Raw genomic sequence first — 18,734 nt, 5'->3', positions numbered from 1 at the left:
CTTTTGTCTGAGTTGGCATCAGTGGAACATACCAACCATATCAATCTCATCAACAACCAGAAAATAAGTTGAGATTTTATGCTAGTAATTAAACCCTAAGCTCTACCCACTTTTAAGGGCCTGAACTTCTACATGTACTTTCATACTGCCACTGGTGGCTTTTTGTTTGCATTACAGCAGCCTGAGAGTAAACAAAAGGCAAGATCCAAGATAGGAAGGCAAATTGGTTTTGCAAACATGGCAAAGAAAGTGTGTGAAATCAAATGCCAATATTAATGCAAGACATCTGCTCTCTGTTCCAGTTCTGAGCGAAGTAATCCAGTCCTAATTACACACTGCTGTGTCCTCTACCAGCTAAGGAGAATGGTGCAGCCATTCCTAGTACTGGTGTATAAATTTCTTTTTGGATCTGATAGATACATTAGATGCAGGGGAGGCTTTTCATTTTTTGGCTGTCAGTTGCTTTGGGTAGCACAAAGAGAGGGGAGGAGAAAGGTTGCAGCAGGAAAAGATCAAAATCTTCCAAAAAGGACTCTGCTCCTAGAATAAAAATTTTTCCTAGAGAACTTTCCCTGCAGACCTCAATCAATACTATTCTCATCTGAGTGCACATATTATTCATTAAGAAATATTGGCAAGATGTGCACTATAGTGTATGCCTTCATTAGAGCCTCCACCTGCCTGCTTTTATCAGAACATCTTCCCTAACTTTCATCTTCATTGAACTTGTTTCTGCCTTTGGATTCAGAGAGAAATCTTGTAATTTCACAGGATGGATTTATTTTCAAACAAACAAACACCAAAATATTCATCTCTTTGGTTTGTGTATGTGTTTTCTCATCTCATGCATTAATGAATTGAGAAGATTATCACCATTAGCTTCAGATTGAACTGGATACTGATGAATTCAAGTGCAAAACACAGCCCAGTGCAGCAGACCTTCCCTGACATGGGAATAGCTGGAATTCCTCTGCTGTGTGTTCAGCTGCCACACCATATCCTTTGTGTGCACCTACAGCTCCTGTGCCAGCAGCCATTTTCCTATGGGATCAACATTTTTAGATGCTGTGTTGTTAGAATGATGTTATAAAGACCTGGCAAATGTCATCCATGCCAAGTAGAGACACAGGGAGCCACAAAACATAGGAGACACTGGCAGTGTCTTAGGGTATTGTTATGACAAAGCAACATGAGCCTGACATTGCATTTTATCTTTTCAATTCATGTGTTTTCATCTCCAAACTACTCTGTGTCAATTTTACCTGGTCTCTTTAGTGCAAGGCAGAGAAGAAAGAAGCTGTCTTATTGAAGAAGGGCACTGGGATTTTTGGACAATATGTTGTGGTCTAGCTCCGTCCAGTTTAAAGAAAAACTGATAGTAAGAGATTATGAAAAGGCAGCTCCATGGCTCTGTCTCTGCTCACCCATCTCACATTTGATTAGTCTCTGCTTGACATCAGGCTGGGAGCAATAAGCTCTGATCATAACAGAGGATGTGGCAACAAGCCTGAGAGCTCCATGTGTCACTCCAGAACCAGACTCTGTCTCACTGGATTCCCCCATGAAACAACTGAGGCAGATGTACAGACACCAGATTTGTCTTCCAGGTCTATCTACTGCACCCACCCAGGTGAGGAGTAAAAAGCAGAACTACCTGCAGGAGAACACTGCAGTAACAATGAACTTTGAAGTAGAGAAGAATGTGCAGAAAAGTCAATTATTGATCCAAATGAAAGCGAGGGACCTTATGAAAACACTGTCACTAGAGTGTATTGGTAAGTTTGGAGGTGTCTTTTTGTGTTAAGGATTCATTTCCACTTACTTTTAAGAAACTCTGCACAGGCACTGCTGTGTGAGGTGGCAGTCAGAGTCCATGTGTTGGTTTGCTCAGAAAGATTGGGCTAAAGATGCATTCCTGAATTTGTGTTGAACTTCAGCTTGATATGGATTGAAATCTTCCATCACTGTTGATGGACCATACAAATGGAAGAACACATCTCTCTTGAGCCTGGGAGAGTTTTGAGAGGTGGAAGGAGAAAGGAGGCTTCTCTTGGGAAAGCATCTCCTCTATTTATGCTTTTCCCAGGGAAATCCAGCCTGCCCCAGCTCCGTGTCTGGCCTCCTCTAAAGCTGTTCCCTTGGGTCCTTAGACCTCTCCCTGCCTGTATTGGTGCTGGGGAGACACTGGCAGATCACACCCAACCTCACCCCCCAGGAATTTGTACCCATTCACAAAACCTTCCTGATACCAGTTTCTCATGTAGAAACTTCTTGGATTCCATTGCAACTGTGCTGTTCTGGACATGAAAGGCACAGAACCTGCCCATTAAACTTCTTATGAAACAAGAAACAGTCCAAAAGTTTAGGTCTTGTTACTAACATTTTTGGGAAAAAAAAAAAAAAATTCACTTTTTGCTATGGAGAGCAGCAGCAAACTTCTGAATAACTAATGTATCCCCTGTAAAGTTCTCCAAAAGGTCATTACAGATTGTAAAGCCTAATGGCTTAAAGTTCCAGCCTTGTATCACAGTGGCAAAGAACTCATTCTCTAGAGGTTTGATTTTTGAAGCTTTGCCATTTTCTTCTATTAAAGGAAATGCTGTATTTTTAACACACAATTTTCTTTATTAAGGGTTAGCCTATATTTATGAAAATATTTAACATTCATTTCACATAAAACCTAGTAACAGAATCGAGTGATTTATTTTCACAATGCATAGGCAGAGAAGTAGAGCAAGCCAGAGTTTAGAAATAATTGAGGTCTGCAGATCTCAGGTATGTATTTAAGTGGTCTTTTGAACTGCCACCCGTGTTCTGTGTGAACATAACTTTGCAGAGCACTTGTGATTTTCCTCCTTTACAGGGCTGCTGAATTGTGGTATGAGGTCAGGCCCGTGGTCACTCTCTTCTGACACCAGCAAGGTAGGTGTAAGTGATTCTGAAATGGGTAAAAATACAGAGATGTTTTGTAGCTAATTTAGCACAGAACTGTGCAAATTGTCTCGGTTATTTGTGTGAATTCAAGAAATAAAACCCATGTGTCAAACCGGCAGATAAAAGTCTTATCTGCAGAGAAATCTGACTTTGAAAACAACTGCTAAATTCACCATGTGCAGGGTAGTCTTTGGTACGGCCTGGTGCTGCTTCACTGTGGGATTCTGACTGGCACACGTGACTTAATCACCTTCAATTTATTGTGATTTTTTTTTTTTTAATCCTGTCAGCTGAAAGATAAAATAAAAAACATATTAACCTCCCTGATGAAGCTTTACAATTCCCAACACTGAAACATTAACCAAGTCCTTAATTAAGAAAGACTGAAAGTAGAAGAATGCTTTTATGTCATTAGCTGGTTTTTGCTCCAGTCATCTGCCTCATTCAAGCATAGGATAATATGAAACCTCACGGGTCTGCTAAAGGCTTGACTTAAGCATATTGCGGACTTTGCAATTTAATAAGAATGGGGTGTTGTTCTTAAGAAACTTCATTTTCTCTTGCTTGTGCTAAAGCCAAAAGGAAAAAATTCTGAGCAGCTAGTGAGCAAGAGCTATAAGTTAGACCCAGAGGCTTGAGCCCAAGGCCTGGCTGCACAAAGGTGTGTTTATTCCTGCGTGCCTCTTCCCTCACGCACTAGGAATAGCAGGATTTAGTACTAGACCAGCAACTTTCCCAGGCAGAGCACAGCTGCTCCCTTTTTTCTGTAGTTTCTGCAGTATATTGAGCGTGATGGCTTCTCAGAACTGCCCAGCCAGGAGCGTGAGGCACCACAACTGAATGAAATCCAGTGCACATCAGTGATGAACTGGTCCTCCTCCAGCAGTGAGCTGTTTTAGTGCTTTGCTCCAGAGGGTTGGGGAGCTCAGGATTATTCCCAGACACTGACCCATGTCAAGTTTTCCTTGTGCTGCCTACACAAGCACTTTCTAAAGGAGTAATCTAGCTGTTCTTCTCTAGAGTCAAGGTACTAAAAAATAAGTGTGGTGAAATTCTTTGTATGAGACTTTTAATCTACTGGGTAAAGGAGGCTCAGAAATTACTGAAAGTTTCTCATTCCTCCTAAATTAGTCACTGAGCAGATATAATGGAAAGAAGTGCAGGACAATGCTTTGCCACACTAGAAAAAGTAATTTACCTAGAGTGGGCACCTTTACACTGGGGTTTGTCTCTTCACCTTATTAAGGTTGTAAACCTAAAAATTCCCATGACTGTAAATGCAGGATTGCAGCAGACTGGTCAAACTGCAGGATGTGTGTTTGGGAATGTCATGCTTTGGTGGTTTTGGCATGATTTTTCTCCCCTTGTGTGATGCTCTCACATGCACCCACACAAGTGCAAAATTCTCTCTTGCTTTTTCCCTCCAGGTCTTTTTTCATGCCCAGTGACCTCACCTTTGTCAGCTCCAGTGCAAACATAATTTCTGAAGAACGATACCAAAGCCAGCCTCAGTTTCTTCCTGCTCTACTCTTGGCATCCCAACAGCAACCTTGAGCTCCAGCCCATGAAGAAAAACTTCTGCCACTCAGCAAATCTGTGCTTAGATTAAACCACATCATCCCTGTGGCAAACTCAAAATTAAGGCTCAAAACCTGCATATCAAGATCTTGAAATCCTGGTTTTGCACCCAAAAGTCTCCTTGGCCACACTGAGAAAAGGAATGGGCTCAAGGACCAAAAGCACACTTAGAAATGAGTTGATGCATGATGTTCTTCAGGGTCAGTATTTTTTAAGTGCTGCTGTATTCTTTTAAAGAAGGAAAAAAAATTATTCATTGAATTAGAAGGACCAAGTTCCTGTGGGTGCAGTATGTGCCACAGAGTGGAAATTAAAAACCAGAGAATTAACAGGGTTTGTTGTGTTACAAAGCTGAAAGCATTTTTATCCTTATATGAGTGTACTCGCAGAAAAAAAAAACATACTGCACTAATGAAACACAACTTTATGTTCCCAGTCATATTTACTGTTTGTTGCCAAGCAGTCTTAACTATGGGTTTGTTTGGTTTATTGTAGGGGTGAAGAGGAGATGCTTGTGGGGTTTTTGACCCCCTTGGCTATAGGTGATGTGTACAAGGTGTGCCTTAGAGAGAGTGGGTAGAATTGCCAAAGAGGCAAGTTTAATAAAGGGTATCTTGACAGGGGTGAATGTGAAGATGGGGAAATGAGGATGTGATAGTTCCCATGAGATGATGTGCACCACTATCTCCCCCAAAATCTACCAAAAATTTTCTGTCTCCCCTCATGGGGAACCAGCCTGAAGAAAAGTCCAAAAAAAGGCAACATGGTGGGACCTAAATAAAAGCTAATAGATGAGCTGAGCTAATATTAGTTTCCTGATATATAAAGCCAAATGGATTAATGGATCAGCTCATGCATTGCCTAAGGAAACAAAAAGAAAATCTTCAATACTTCTGTGCACATTGAGGACATGAACAATACAGGTCTTTAGAAAGTAAAAACCTAATTTGGGGGAATCAATTACTACTTCTTTTTTCCTTACCCTTTTTTTTTTTTTTTTTTAATTTAAAGGAAGTTCACAGAGAGGTAAAACTTGGGTAACACATCAGCCAGAAGTCATGCATCTCAGACACCACAATGATGGTCGATCTGGGTTTGCATCAGTCTTGCTCGGGCTCTTTTTAGCATTCCAGCTTCAGCTAATGGAAATCAAGCCCATTATGGTAAACGTAGGAAGCAAGTACATTAATAGTGGGCACTGACATTAATTCAAATGGTAAACAATTCAGAACTGTTCCTAGTACATACTAGATTATGTATCATCTTACCTGCTGCTTCAGAGGGCGACGCCTTTCACGGGTTTTTCAAGTACAGAAGATTGTCTGCCACGGAGTTTTCTGCTTTAGTAAACTATTTTCAAATTATACTTTACTCCCTATCAGTCCCGTATACTTTTTTCTTTTTGGTTTTGGATGCGAGCACTTTCACTCCAGAACTGACACCACCGCAGTGCCAATCTGTTCTTTACTTTAAAAACAGAGAGGCAGACGGGGCAAGTTTAGCAAAGGCAAGACGTGGGGGGAAAAAAATCTAACGCGAAGGTAGAAAGAAAAATTGAGCTTATTTATACAGTAACACGTGTGTTAGAGTAATGCCTCCCTTCCTCGGCTATGCGCTCCCCCATCTTCTCTCTCACACACGTATATACACACACACTTTAACTGTGCTTTTGTGTTTTGTCAGAATTAATGAGAAAAGTTCCCTTGCCCTAGGGGTAATTAGTGTCCTTGGAGTTAAATAAGCTAATACTTAGACACCTCTGGCACAGGCAATTATGTTTGTGTATTGAATAATTGATTCAAAGAGGGGGGGAAGGGGCTGCTAATCAGATCTGAGCATAATGAATTGATTTAATTAACAGGGGAATCTGAGGGTCCCTGGGAAATGTGTGCATTTATTCAGCAGCAGGAGAGAGTGCAAAGCACATAAATTGAGAGAGAGAGCGAGCGAGGCAGGCGGCAAGTGCTTTTGCTTTCAGTGATAGGTTCACATCTTTCCTCCCTCCCACCCCCCTTCCTTTGAATATAATTTTAGATTTAGAGTGAAATCAAGAGAAAAGCACTTTAGAAGCCTGGAAAGCTCTCGCAGTAGCAACAGCAAAGGGGAGAGAGGTTGTGGGCGATCACAGGCGATTACATTAAGACAATTTTTGACAGCGCAGGTTGGGCAAGGACGGAGCAGGGGGGAGCAGCCCCCGATATCGGTCCTCCCTTACCTTTCTCCTCTCTCCCCGCCGTCCCCTCCTCCTTTGATCCCTAAACTGGCACTCGAGCCGCGGCGGCGGGGCCGGGGGCCAGGCGGCTGCCGCAGGAGCCCGGCTCACGCTCTGCGGCGCCCAGCGCGGCCCTAGCCCGCCGCAGCCCCGCCGCCAACTCGCGTCCCGGGGCAGCGCCCGCTGCCCGGCCCGGCGCCTCGCCCGCCCGGAGCGCCCGCCGGCGGCTGGAGGGGGAGCGCCCCAAGGAGCCGGAGCGGCGGCGGCGGCGGCCGCCCTCGGCGCCCGGGACAATGGTGCTGGACAAGGAGGACGGTAGGTGGGATCGGGGCGCGGGGCCGCCGCTGCCGGAGGGACGGAGGGAGGCGGCGGGCGCGGGGGAGCTGCCGCCCGGCCTGTCCCGCCGCGCTCCCTCACAAAGCGGGGCCGGCGGGGCCGCGGTCGCTCTCCGCGGTGGCGGGCACAGGGCAGGGCCGGCCGGGGGGGCTGACACCGCCCTCGGATGGGCGCCCGCGGCTCGGCGGGTCCCGCCCGGCCAGCTCCAGCTGCCGAGGCCGCGGGGCCGAACGCCGCCCCGCGCTCCCGCTGCGGGCAGGGCGGCCCTGCCGCCGGCCTCAGCTGCCACCGCGCGTCCCTGCGCCGGGCTGCGGGGCTTCAACTCGGAAAAGTGGCTGCCGGTCTCAGGAGACCAGCGGGAGATGCTCTCCTCGCTGCTCTCTTTCTTTCTATCATTTTTATTTTTTTTTCTCCCCTCTTCCTCTCTTCCTTCCCTTTTTCCTTTGGTGTGAGTTTCCCCCTCAGACCGGGGAGCCCGAGCGGTGCGGGGCACGCAGAGCGCTGCGGGCCGGCTCGGGGGAGGGGGCCGGGGCTCCAGAACCGCCGGGTTAAAGGCTCGCTGCCCCGGAGAGGTGCAGGGGACGGAGCTCGTCACATGCCCTCGGAGAATTCCTCAACCAGCACCTTCTCTTTCCTCCGGTGGCTTGGAGCCCTCTGAAGCAAACTGATGCAGTGTTATTAATGGGGTTTGTAGTGCTCCGGTGGAAAGCGCGTGTGTTGGAGAGGAGGGAATGAACTTATCTAAGTGGTCAGTGAGAGAGAACAGTAGAAAGACTTTTCTCACCCTTTGCACCCTGTGCACTTAGGTAAAAACGACCGAGGAATTAAACACGGGTAATTTCTTACTGTTGTGTGGAACTGGTGTGTTTCTCTCCGACCTCACTTTCAGGATAACCTGCGTTGCAAGAGTCCCCTGAATTTTGCTCAGCTGCTGCAGGAAAAGGAAGGAAGGGCTCTTAACATCTCTATTAATACCCCTTAATGATAATAATAGCCGGGTGATGTCTTCATGGCGGTGACTGTGTCAGGGGGTGCCTGCCAGCCCCAGCCTGTTCCCGTGTGATTGACAGGCTGCCAGCAGGACGCTGCTCCATTGCAGGGGCCAGAGGCACAGGTGAGCTGCGAGCGCAGACCGACATCTGAGGAGGGTTTCCTAATGGGGCTGTTTGGGCTCTTTCAAGTGTCTCAGACGTACTCATTAAACACGAGGAGCTCGGGGCCGGCCTGACGGTGCTGTAAAGAAATGAAACTAGAGCCCTAGATTATCCAGACAGTTCTCAACAGCCTCCTTCCAGGAGATTTCCTGAGCGCCTGTGTAAAACAGGGAATAATGGCGGTGGACGGGAGAGGTAAAGAGGAAATTAGTGCAGGGTGCACTTAAAAAAGGAGCAAAGTAGGAAACAAACCCCTAAAGGGAGGGATGTGAAGATCAGAGCAACAAGGTGGGGTAATGCCTAGGAATCTTCCGTGCTGTTGATGGAGTAGTTATGCTCAAGGAGAAATTATGGTCACTTTTAAAGGTGCACTGGAGAAATGGGGGACAGGAGGTGAGACTCAGAGAAGAAACTCTTTTTATGAAGAGGTCATTTTACCTTTGTAAGTTTCTTTCTGCCTGATTCAAATGGGCTCCACTTGCCCGCTCATCTGTGAATGTTAAAAGGGGATGCTGGACCTGCATAGGTTACAAATGGACTGAAATGGAAGCTTTTGCTAACTAAACCAATTCCTTTTGAAATCAAGCTTGAATGAGCTTGTTAATAAAAATGGGTCTGTTAAATGGGTCTGTTTTACTCCCATAAATGGCCTTTTTTTTTCCCCTTTTATTTTTCTTTTTCCCAGAAGCCGGTCTGATTTTTACCATCTAAAAATCCCAGCCTTGTGGCTACTATCCAACTCTCCCCTTGATTTAAGAGGCTTTGCCATGTAGAGTTTTTCTTTGAGGGGTTTTCTTCTTTTGAGGTCTCTGGCAGCGCTGGGGGTATTCATAGTTATTACTGCCCAGAGAAGGCAGGATTTCAGGATTACCCCTCCCAGAAGTCCTGGTGCATCCCAAGGAGGACGCTCGCTGCCTTGTAGATAAGTGCCCCATGCTTTTGCATCCCTGAAGGCTGCTTGGGAAGCTGGGCCATGGCCACTGGCCTCAGAGGCAGCTGCCCACTCTTTCAGCTCGGGGCCTTAGGGCTGTGTGGCAGCCCCAGTGTGACACTGGGATTGCCCCAGCTTGGCCATAACTGCGGGTTTGTGTTCCCACTCCAGGGTTGGGAGCAAAAAGCTTCCTTGGCAAGCATATTCTGCGGTGCCCAGAAGTAGTAGAGACTCAGTAATACTTTTCTGTGGGTCTTCACAGATATCATTGAGAATAAAGGGGCAGGCTGAAAAAAAGAACAACAACAATAATGTTTCTGACTTGATGTGTTGTGGCATCACGTCAAGTTATGTCAGGGAGGTAACAGCATTTTGTATGTTTGAAGTAACATAATACAACTTGACTGATGCAACATGACTTGATATTAGAAAATACTGTTCACAGTGGAACTTTGGCAGGTATCCTCCCCGATCAAATGTTAGGAACTGAGAGAAGAGGGGTGGGGGAGAGAAAGGTTGAGAGAGAAAAACTTCAAGGCTCGCATTTTAGTCAGTTCCACTGTGTAAATCACTGCAGCATTTGCTGTGGGCAAGCCAACTGACGCACCGTGCAGCGCATTTAAAAATTTCGAGATAATGAGAGTTAAGATATTTCTCAAATACATAAATGTTTTGATTGCAAAGACCAGATTTCTGCTTTAAAAAGTAAACTGACATCAGGTAGCATGATTAATTCCAACAGATTGTGTTAATTGTAGTTGACTTAAATTGCTGTACAAATGTGTTGGGGGTTAGAAAACTTTTTTTTTTTAAATTGTTGGTGTGTGAAATGAGTAAGCAGATAAAGTGTTTAAAAAAAATCTGTTTGCACAGGGAGTAATCCAGCCTCTATGGCATGATGGAGCAGTAAAGGAATAAAATGTACATTGATCCAGTGCTGCGTATTTTTTCATGAGTGCATTATGTCTGCTAGTTTGCTCTGCTGCAGAAGTCAGCTGTGACAGACAATGGCTAACTTCATTTTTATCAAAACCTTGCCTTTCTTGTAGTTACCAAACAGGGGAAATTGAAATGCACCATGTATTTTGGGGTAAGTCTGCCCTTTTTGAAGGTGGCAGGTTTGAAAAGTACACAGACAGACAGACAAATGGAACATTTTTGGAGTTCACCATTTTCTGATGGAGGCCAATAGTATGTGGAAAGTGTTAAAGTGCCTCAAATCTAGAAAAGGCTGTGGTTTTGTTAGTTTTTGCGTCGATGCTTTTAACTATTAGACTTTAATCTTTGGGATAAAGTCCTCCTCCTTTTTAGCTTGTGACACTTCCTAAAAGAAAGTGATTATTTATGGTGGTTGCACTCTTATGCTGAAATACATATTCAACACTTGCAAACTAGTATCACTAAGAAACAGGAGTTGTTGGAAGCATTAGATGAAAACAGTTCAATGTAAAATGATACATTTAACATCAAATATTCTCAAGGACTGTTAGGATTAAGTATTGTGAATGAAGGGGGAAGGAAAAGCCACTTCAGCTGGGGATAAGGAATCTAATTAAAAATGGGTATTAAGGATATATAACTCGAGCCCGCTATCATGCTCTTTAGAGTACCGTTGTATCAGTTGTAAAGGGAAGGAAGAAGTATCATTAAAGCAGAAATGAAATGTTTTCTCAGATTAAAAGAGTGGGATGAGTGAAACGGTGCTGTTGATCTTGGTAGCGAAGTGTCTGATCCCGCAATCCTTGCGAGAGCCATTGGAGACAGCAGATGACTTGTCTGAAAAAGGAACGAGAGTTGCTGGATGAAGGATAAAAGGCGTGGGCCCCCAACTTGTCACTTTATATTTGAGCATTGATGGCATTTCTGAAAAGTGGAGCAAACCTGTCCAGGGTTTGTATCGCCTTTGATTAGGTAAAATCACTGTAATATTGACCAAGTGAAAATGGAGCTGCGTTCTCCGGAGAACACCCTGTAACTAACACCGACACGTGAAAACAAACCCAAAATGTTTGCGCAGAAAATTAGTATCAAGTTTTAGGCCACCGGGGATGAGTGGGAGCGTAAGGCAGCTGTGCAGAGTTGCGAGCCGTGCCCAGCCCGAGCTGCTGCGTGGCACAGCCGCCGGTGGCCGGGAGCGGAGCCCGAGCATTCCCGCAGCATTCCCGCAGCATCCCCGCGGATGAGCCCCGCCGAGGACAAAGAGGCGGCGCAGGTGGCCCCGCGGCCGGCGGCACCTGGGCGGGGGCCGGGCGGGCTGCAGGTGGTGCTGCTGAGCCGGGAAGCGGCGATCCGCCAGGAAATCCCGGCAGGAGCACGAGAGGGGGCCCTGGGAAAGGAACGCGTGCATTTATTCATCGCAAGTGTGCAAGGCTCACCAATTGAGAGGCGGAGGCAGCACTGGACGGGCTTAGGTATTCTGGCCTCTCTGAATATAATTTCGGATTTAGAGTCAGCTTAAATCCAAAGGGAAAACACTTTATAAGGCTGAAAGCTGTGTGGTTGCAACAGCCAGGGTTATGAGCTATCAAAGGCAATTACATTAGAATAGATTATACTGTGTAAATTGAGCCATTTAGAAGGTGAGAACCAAAGAAACAGCTCCGATCCCCCTTCTCTCTAAATTGCAGTTTTAGTTCCTTGCAATTCTGAGGCACCGAAGTAGGTGAGACTGCTTTTGTATCTGCAAAGTGCTTTATTTCTGAGTGTAATTCTAACTGAGTGCAATCTAGGTTAAAAGCTGGACAACTGGGTAATTAGAGCTCACTTGCTGCTAAAGGACGATCAGCTGTACCGTAGCTCATTTGTGTTCCCAGAGACTTGCTCTCCTCTCCCCTGAGCGGAGGCTGCTGGAGAAGAAGCATCTGTGCCCGGACTTTTCTTGATTGCGGAGATGATGGTGCTGGACAAGGAGGACGGTAGGTGGGCTGAGATTGTGTAAGCCTGTGCTCGCTGTCTTCTGTGTGCTGCTGCTGTAGAAATGAGGAGTTTTGGAACAGATGTGCGCTGTGCATTTCACAGTGTTCTGCTCTGAGCTTCTGATGTTTTTTTTTTCTCATGTGTAGGTAAAAGCATGCTTGCTCTCTATTTCTTTTTACCTCATCTCTGACATGATCGGACAGCCAAGAAGGGTTTACTCCAGAGTCTGTTTGCTGAAGGACACAGCAGAAAGAGCTTGATTTTTATTTTTTTTTTTTAATATCTCTGCAGATTTTTCTTTCTGCAAGTTACTCTAATATATCCATTTTAGCCTGTTAGTTTTAACAGCTTTTATTGTAAATCTAATTTTGAGATTTTTCTTTCCCTTTCATTTGCATGCCATTTAGGTCTCTTTAATGTGCGCCTTTAATATGTATTTCTCACAGCTTTTCTTCATAGCTATAAACATAATGACAATAAGCTAATAAGCTTCTGTGGCAAAAAGAAAAAAAAAAAGCATTGATTTATGCTAAGAATTTACTCCCTTCTTTTTATAGCGAAGTGGAGGTTCATTTGAGATGTAATTTCATGAATGAAACTGAAGGAGGGCTTGACTGATTTTAGGACTTCACAAATGCTTATTTTTTTTAAGCTGGCTAGTCCTTATCAAGGATGCTTGGGGGGAACAAACTGATTTAAGGAATATCAGACAGGGTTAGTTAGTAGCCTGGATGACATGATGCTGTCTTTTGCAGTTGCCTGCCAGGGTGTGCAACTTAACTGCTCAGTCATCAGTAGTTTCTGGGACGAAGGTGCAACTCCAATCGCAACTTTCTAATGAGGGTTGTCTTGTTTTGTTTGTTTTTGTTTTGTTTTGTTTTGTTTTTTTTTGCTAAGGCTACTTTGTGGCTTAGGTCTTCCCTCATAGTACACTGATAGCAAGGATTAAAACTGAGGCAGAGCAGAAGGCTTCTGTAGCCATCCACATGGACTTCCATCCATGGCACTGCCTCTTGCCAAGGACCTGCACTTTGGTGGCACTTGGTGCATGAAAACAGGCATTTCTACCTATTATCTCCTTATTTCATTCCATCTGTATAAATGGATGAACTGGGCTGCGGTATGGATTTCCCTGATCTTTTAAAATTTACTTCAAAAACCTCTGAAAGTGTTAAAAAATAGTCATAGGCTGTTGCCATTTGAAAGTAAAAGAAATTACTGAATATTTGTAAGACTGTAGACAGGAAACAGCTTTTCACAGGGAGCAAAAGAGCTTGGAAAAATTGGAAGATGGGCATTTTGGCAGTAGCATTGATTTTACTTGAATATATGTATTACTTTTTAAAATATTTATGAGAAAAATAACTTGTAATTCAAAGTCACTTACTTTCCTGTGTCAGGATCATGGTAACCATGTTTTGTGACTAGTACTGAAAGCTGCTTGGTGCTATTAAGTTGAAATTATATGACTTTTTAATTTCACAACCCATATCTGTCTTCTAGTATTTTACAACTGAATTAGTACTGCACTGGAGAATAATTATGAAGGCTTGACTATTGAAAAACTAGAGGTCTACTAAAGTTTCTCCTCCCTCTCTCCTTTCCTTGCCTCCTAAAAAAGGGGGTATTTTAAACTTTGCATTTTGAGGTCTTACCTCATTGTAAGTTTGATTTCTAAAATTCTCACTCTGGCATGTTCACACATGTAGAATTTGAATCTACTTTCTGGGATGGCATGTGAGGTTTTCTGTTTCATGAAACATTTGGGAGGATGAAAAAATCTGGACTTTTCACAAAGATTTGACGCTAAAATAGGAAACTAAGCAGAAATGCATCATTATCAGTGCCCCCTTGTATGCAGATTCAATCAAATTTGGACTAAGAGTTGACCAATGTGAGATAAAAGTCTCTGTATAAGTTGTCATGCCCTTCTGAATTCATTCCATGCTAATTAAGTTGGCATCCCAAAACAGTGAAATAATCTTATTCTTGGGGGGGAAAAAAAATAAATCACAGGCTTTATTTCTGTTAAGAACTTGTAAATTCCTTTGTTAACACAGTAGAACTTTGAAAAAAAACCAACTAGATGTGGAGCATCTGTTACACATCTTCTAGATCAGCTTTGCAGTTGACTGGCCTGTGGATAAAAGACACGCTAAGTGCTTGAGTATTGCTTATGCTGGGAAAACAAATGAAGCTAACAGGGTTTCAAAGGCTTTGAAGCAGTGTCACTCTCAGAGGTGTTCAGTTGTTTTCTTTGGCAATATAAGTTGAAGCAAGCTAGTTTACTTTATTAGAGGCATAAGGCTACTCTTGTAACCTTCTTCTGACTAAGATGAATTTGGCTGACTGACCTTTTTTCTTTCTGGACCACACGTGTTGTGCTGGGTTTGGTTTTTGGGGTTTTTTTCCCCTCTTTAGGATTCATCTCTTTTAAAGGGCGGCAGCATTTTCTGCATTTTGTTAAATCTCCCTTTTCAATTTGTGCCTCCCTACAGAACTATGTTCTGCTATGATGGAGCAATGCAAATCAAGTAGAATAGCCCAAATTAATTCTTCACATTGGCAGTATGATTGCCTGCATGGAATCAATAATGCATCATAGAGGGATCAAATTTTGGAGTATAATGTGTGAATAATGCTTGACACAAAACAAAAATTCAGTCATCATAATAGCAATTAGGAAAAAGCTGCAGCTTATCCCAGCTGTAATCTCTGCTAACAATGAAGCACAGCCTGGTAATCAGCATGTATGGTATGAAATGCACTAATAGAAATCACGGCTCTTTGTTATGTGTGTGGGGGGTGAAAGTTTCCTTTTCAGCTAACTTGTGCTGTGTTAACCAGACATGGCATCCTTCAACCAAATTGTGGAGTGTGTGTGCACTTGTGAAAACACTGATCAGCTGTGTGTTCATCTCGATGTTTGCATAGACAGGAGCACCCCAAATCACGGGTCCTTTGTGGTTTTGAGCAGAACTCTGATTAAACAGATAGCAAGAGTGGGCTGAGTAAATAACACATCAGAGGACTCCATTAAACATGTACCTTGGTTTTATATGGAAAGAAAATTTCACAGCTTCTTTAAAAATGAAAAAAAAAAAAAAAGATGGATACTCAGTGGTTGTGTGCATCAGGGCTGGAGAATGGGTCTTAGGTTGATGGGAGGTATTTAGGGCAATGAATATTAGGTAATTTGAAACTGGGTTAGTGCAGCAGTTGGGTTCCCTGTTGTGTGAGAGCCCATTTTGCCCCACATAGAAGGTAAAAAACCGCAGCATTTGGAATTAGAAAAGCAGAGAAATGGATTGTATAATGTCAGTGACGGGAGTTGTGCCACAGTGCCCTGGCCAGGACAGCAGGGCTGTGGGCTGGGAGCATGCCAGCTGCCATATGGAGGTACCTATAGATAGGTAGATGGATATGGAGAGACACCCCTCTCCAGCAAAACAGGTGCAAGTAATGCAGATAAAAATGTTTATACACACTGAAATACAGCAGGTACAAATCGTGCCACGTAGGAAGAAGAGCTGTTCTGCATGCTGCTGGTACCTCTTGTTTTCCTTTGAGTGTACCTTTCTCAGGTGTACCTATTGCAGAGTTAGGCAGAGCTAGAGAGAAGGGAAGATGGCATGGTGGTTTTTCTTCTTGTGACATGGAATTTAACTTTTCTGTTGCCTAATGTTCCTGAAGCTCTCTCTCTTTTTCCTGTTTATCTCCTGTGCCACTCTACCTCGGACCTTCTGCTTGGTCCACTAGTGTCTAGCTTACCATGTATGAAGAATGCCTCCACATCTTCCCAGACATCAGCTTACTCAAAAAATGACTGATAAAGGTCACCAAATACCTTATTTTTGCCTATTTAGCTGAGGCACCTGTTGGTTTTTTGAGGGTTTGGTTTTCACACATGGAATTTTGATGTGATTGTGGAGGTTTGGTCTGGCTTTAGTTCATGACACCGTGTCCTTTTGGGACTCAGAAGTCACTGCAATGGATTAATATATTCATGAAGAGGAGATAAAAAGTAGTCAAAAAAGAATTCTAAATAAAATCATAGCACGTTCGGCAGCAGAACATGAGACTTGGTTTGGCCATAAAGGATGAAAAGAAACATTTGGACTGTTTCTCCAAAGCTAAACAAGTATGGAGCCTAGAGGTAGTTCTTCCTGGAAATTCCCTCTGCCCCTGAAATGGCAAATATGAAAGCATGGCAGAACCACAGGGTAATAAAGTAATTGCCTAAACCTATTGAAGAAATGGTGGTTACTGTAGTTGGAGCACTGATAACCAAGAAATCCTTTTAAAGAAATCTCATTTTATGGGAAGAAGAGGAGTGAAAAGAGGTAGCAGGCCTAAGAGGAGCAAACTGCTTTGTATAGGAGTGTGGCAGGCAATCAAATAGTTCCTAGTGTTTATTCAGACTAGATAGCTGAAGGATCTGGCTGGGATGTCATCATACTTCATGCCCAGATGCTGTTGACACGTGATAATTGCCTGGTTGACATAACAAGGGTTGAAACAGTATAAGGACGTTTTTCAGCTTGGGTAATAGGGCAAAGGAAGCAACTTGTTCTTGGAAATCAGTTTGCTCTAATTTTGGTTTAATGCAGTAGAAAGTATACTTGATACCCTGGCAGCAGAACATAATTCGTCTTCTTTGGAGTTAGTGTTAAATTTTATTATCTTTAATAAATACAATGTGAACATGTCAGCCTGTTTGTCATAGCCATTCCAAAAATGCTCTCTTATGGTAGAATCTTCAGAAAAATTCCTTTTAAGAGCAGTGCATTATTAATAAAGTAATCCATTAGGTCTGGTGATAAAGGGTCACAGCAGAGTCTGAAATACGTTTCTTAAATGGTTAAGAAATTTATCATGGTTGGAGGATTAATTGATTTCATTTGGAGGCTTTTGTAAGGTTTTAAGGCATTGTATTTAGAGATGGTTTTATTCTCTTTGGAAATGTGCTTGCTGCTCAAAGTTTTGCTTCGCTGTCATTAGCATGAACTATTATTATTTCTGCTAAAGGCAGACTGTTCTTTTAGCATTATAACTGATTGCATCTGCGAGGCGTCCTACCTAGGTAAAGAATATGAAAGTTTATGGCAAATAAGGTATTTTACTTGAAATCAATTGAAAATCAGAAGAATGGTATCACGCCTTAAGTGTCGCAGTATAAGAATGAAGAAGATTCTGCAGATGCTGCTAAATGCTGAACTATAAAACTCCAATGGGTCTATATCTTTTAAAAATTGGACAGAATTGTCATCATTTAGAATACACAGACATTGTTTTATACCATATAGAAATCACTGCCCCCAACTTCAATAATGTGCGTAACTGTTGCCAGGGAATGATTTATTCAGTGAATGTAGCTCCTATTCACTGAAGACTTGGGGGTGGAGGGAAGGGCGTTTTAAAATGAATGTTGTTCACTATTAGATTAACATAATTAAACCTATCTGAGAAGAATTCACCACAGCTACTGTTTTTTAGTTCTCTGTGTGTGTTTTCTCTGTCCTCCAATGGGATGACTCCCAAACCCAAGTTTCCAAGCACGACGTGGGGTGCTATCCATGCAAACACATGCTCAACTCTAGTGGATGTTCTTGCAATCTCCTTTCTACTTGCCTTCCATACTGAAGCAGATAATGGATTCTCTTGTCCAAACTTAGAGGGTTTTAAAGTTTCATTGAACATTTTCGAATTCTTTACGCCGATGTTCAGAGTTCCTTGTGTGCTAATCAAACTCTGAAAGGGTGATTTAGGCAGTGACAGTATTATTATTTGTGTTCTTTTTAAACTATTGATATCAACAGTTCTAGTTTCTCTTAAAGAAGAAGTGGATGACTGTTGCATATTCATGACTGAACTGCAGAGAACTTGGACCAGAATTAAACAATTAACCCTCTCGCCAACATTCATTTGAGTAGAAGCCAGGCTTGTTCCTACTTGGTTTATTATGGATCTGAGATATAGAAATGTATTCCGGAGGACTGTGTTTCTAATAAATAAAAAGGCATAATGAGAATGTAACTGGGAAGGAAGACAAAAGCAGCCATGCTTTAAATTGTTAATGATGGTGCCAGTGGCTGCAGCTTTACCACAGCTGTTTAAATTGATCAGCTAGTGAAAATGTTTTGTTTTGGCATTTTCCCTGCATGTGCAACTCTTTCGAAGGGACTTCTGGAAGCTTTTCAAAGGGGAATCATGATCTTTTTTTAAACTAGGCTTAGAGCACCAGAGTTTCCAATATTTTGGAATCCAATATTTAAGGATGCAGTTCAGTTTTTCTTTTGTAAAGTTTTTGGCTGATGAGCCATTATTTCCCCTAGATTTCCTTTACCACTTTTTTTCCCCTCCACAAATACTGCAAATTACTCACTACCCATAAAAGCTGAGGCAACAGCACACACTTCCTAGCTGTCCTTTTTTTTTTTTTTTTTTTGCCATCTCTATTTTACTGATGCTACCAAGCTTGATCAGAACACCAGAAAGGGGCTATGTCGATTTGCTATGCATCTTTTGGTCAAGCATCCAGTGTGAAATTCTTCTATAAAACATACTTTTTCAGGAGAAACTTGCTCCTAATTTCTTTCCTGGTTGACTCTGCCTTGCAGCTGAAGTGGGTTAAAAAATGTCTCTTTATCGCTTGTGTCCTTTCCTTCTGTTC

General features: G+C 43.1%; 1 protein-coding gene and 1 long non-coding RNA gene across 7 annotated transcripts in view; one reads left to right on the top strand and one right to left on the bottom strand.

Moving 5' to 3' along the window:
• Positions 1–2,684: 2,684 nt before the first annotated feature.
• On the bottom strand, positions 2,685–6,854 carry LOC306803560. 2 transcript variants are annotated; one of them, XR_013774642.1, is made up of 3 exons: positions 6,728–6,854; positions 5,495–5,651; positions 2,685–2,938 (listed from the first exon to the last, which is right to left on the bottom strand). It is a non-coding gene; the product is annotated as an uncharacterized lncRNA (long non-coding RNA). The 2 variants fall into 2 exon arrangements; XR_013774643.1 differs by lacking the exons at positions 5,495–5,651; positions 6,728–6,854 and adding an exon at positions 3,108–3,322.
• Positions 6,855–6,877: 23 nt separating this feature from the next.
• Positions 6,878–18,734, top strand: part of LMO1 (LIM domain only 1) — a 58,980-nt gene continuing 47,123 nt past the window's right edge. The window contains exons 1-2 of one of the 5 annotated variants that reach the window (XM_079309113.1): positions 11,456–11,556; positions 11,959–12,060. In XM_079309113.1, coding sequence (XP_079165239.1) covers positions 12,036–12,060 — 25 coding nt within the window. In that variant the 5' untranslated portion in view covers positions 11,456–11,556; positions 11,959–12,035. Of the gene's footprint in view, positions 7,040–11,455; positions 12,061–18,734 lie in introns of those variants that run through there. The other 4 variants (XM_079309112.1, XM_079309114.1, XM_079309115.1 and 1 more) reach the window with 4 other exon arrangements.

This window comes from Erithacus rubecula (assembly GCF_903797595.1).
Source record: "Erithacus rubecula genome assembly, chromosome: 6".
Taxonomy (NCBI): Eukaryota; Metazoa; Chordata; class Aves; order Passeriformes; family Muscicapidae; genus Erithacus; species Erithacus rubecula.
The sequence above is the reverse complement of the archived record's forward strand: the minus strand, read 5'-3'. Positions and strand labels throughout refer to the sequence as shown.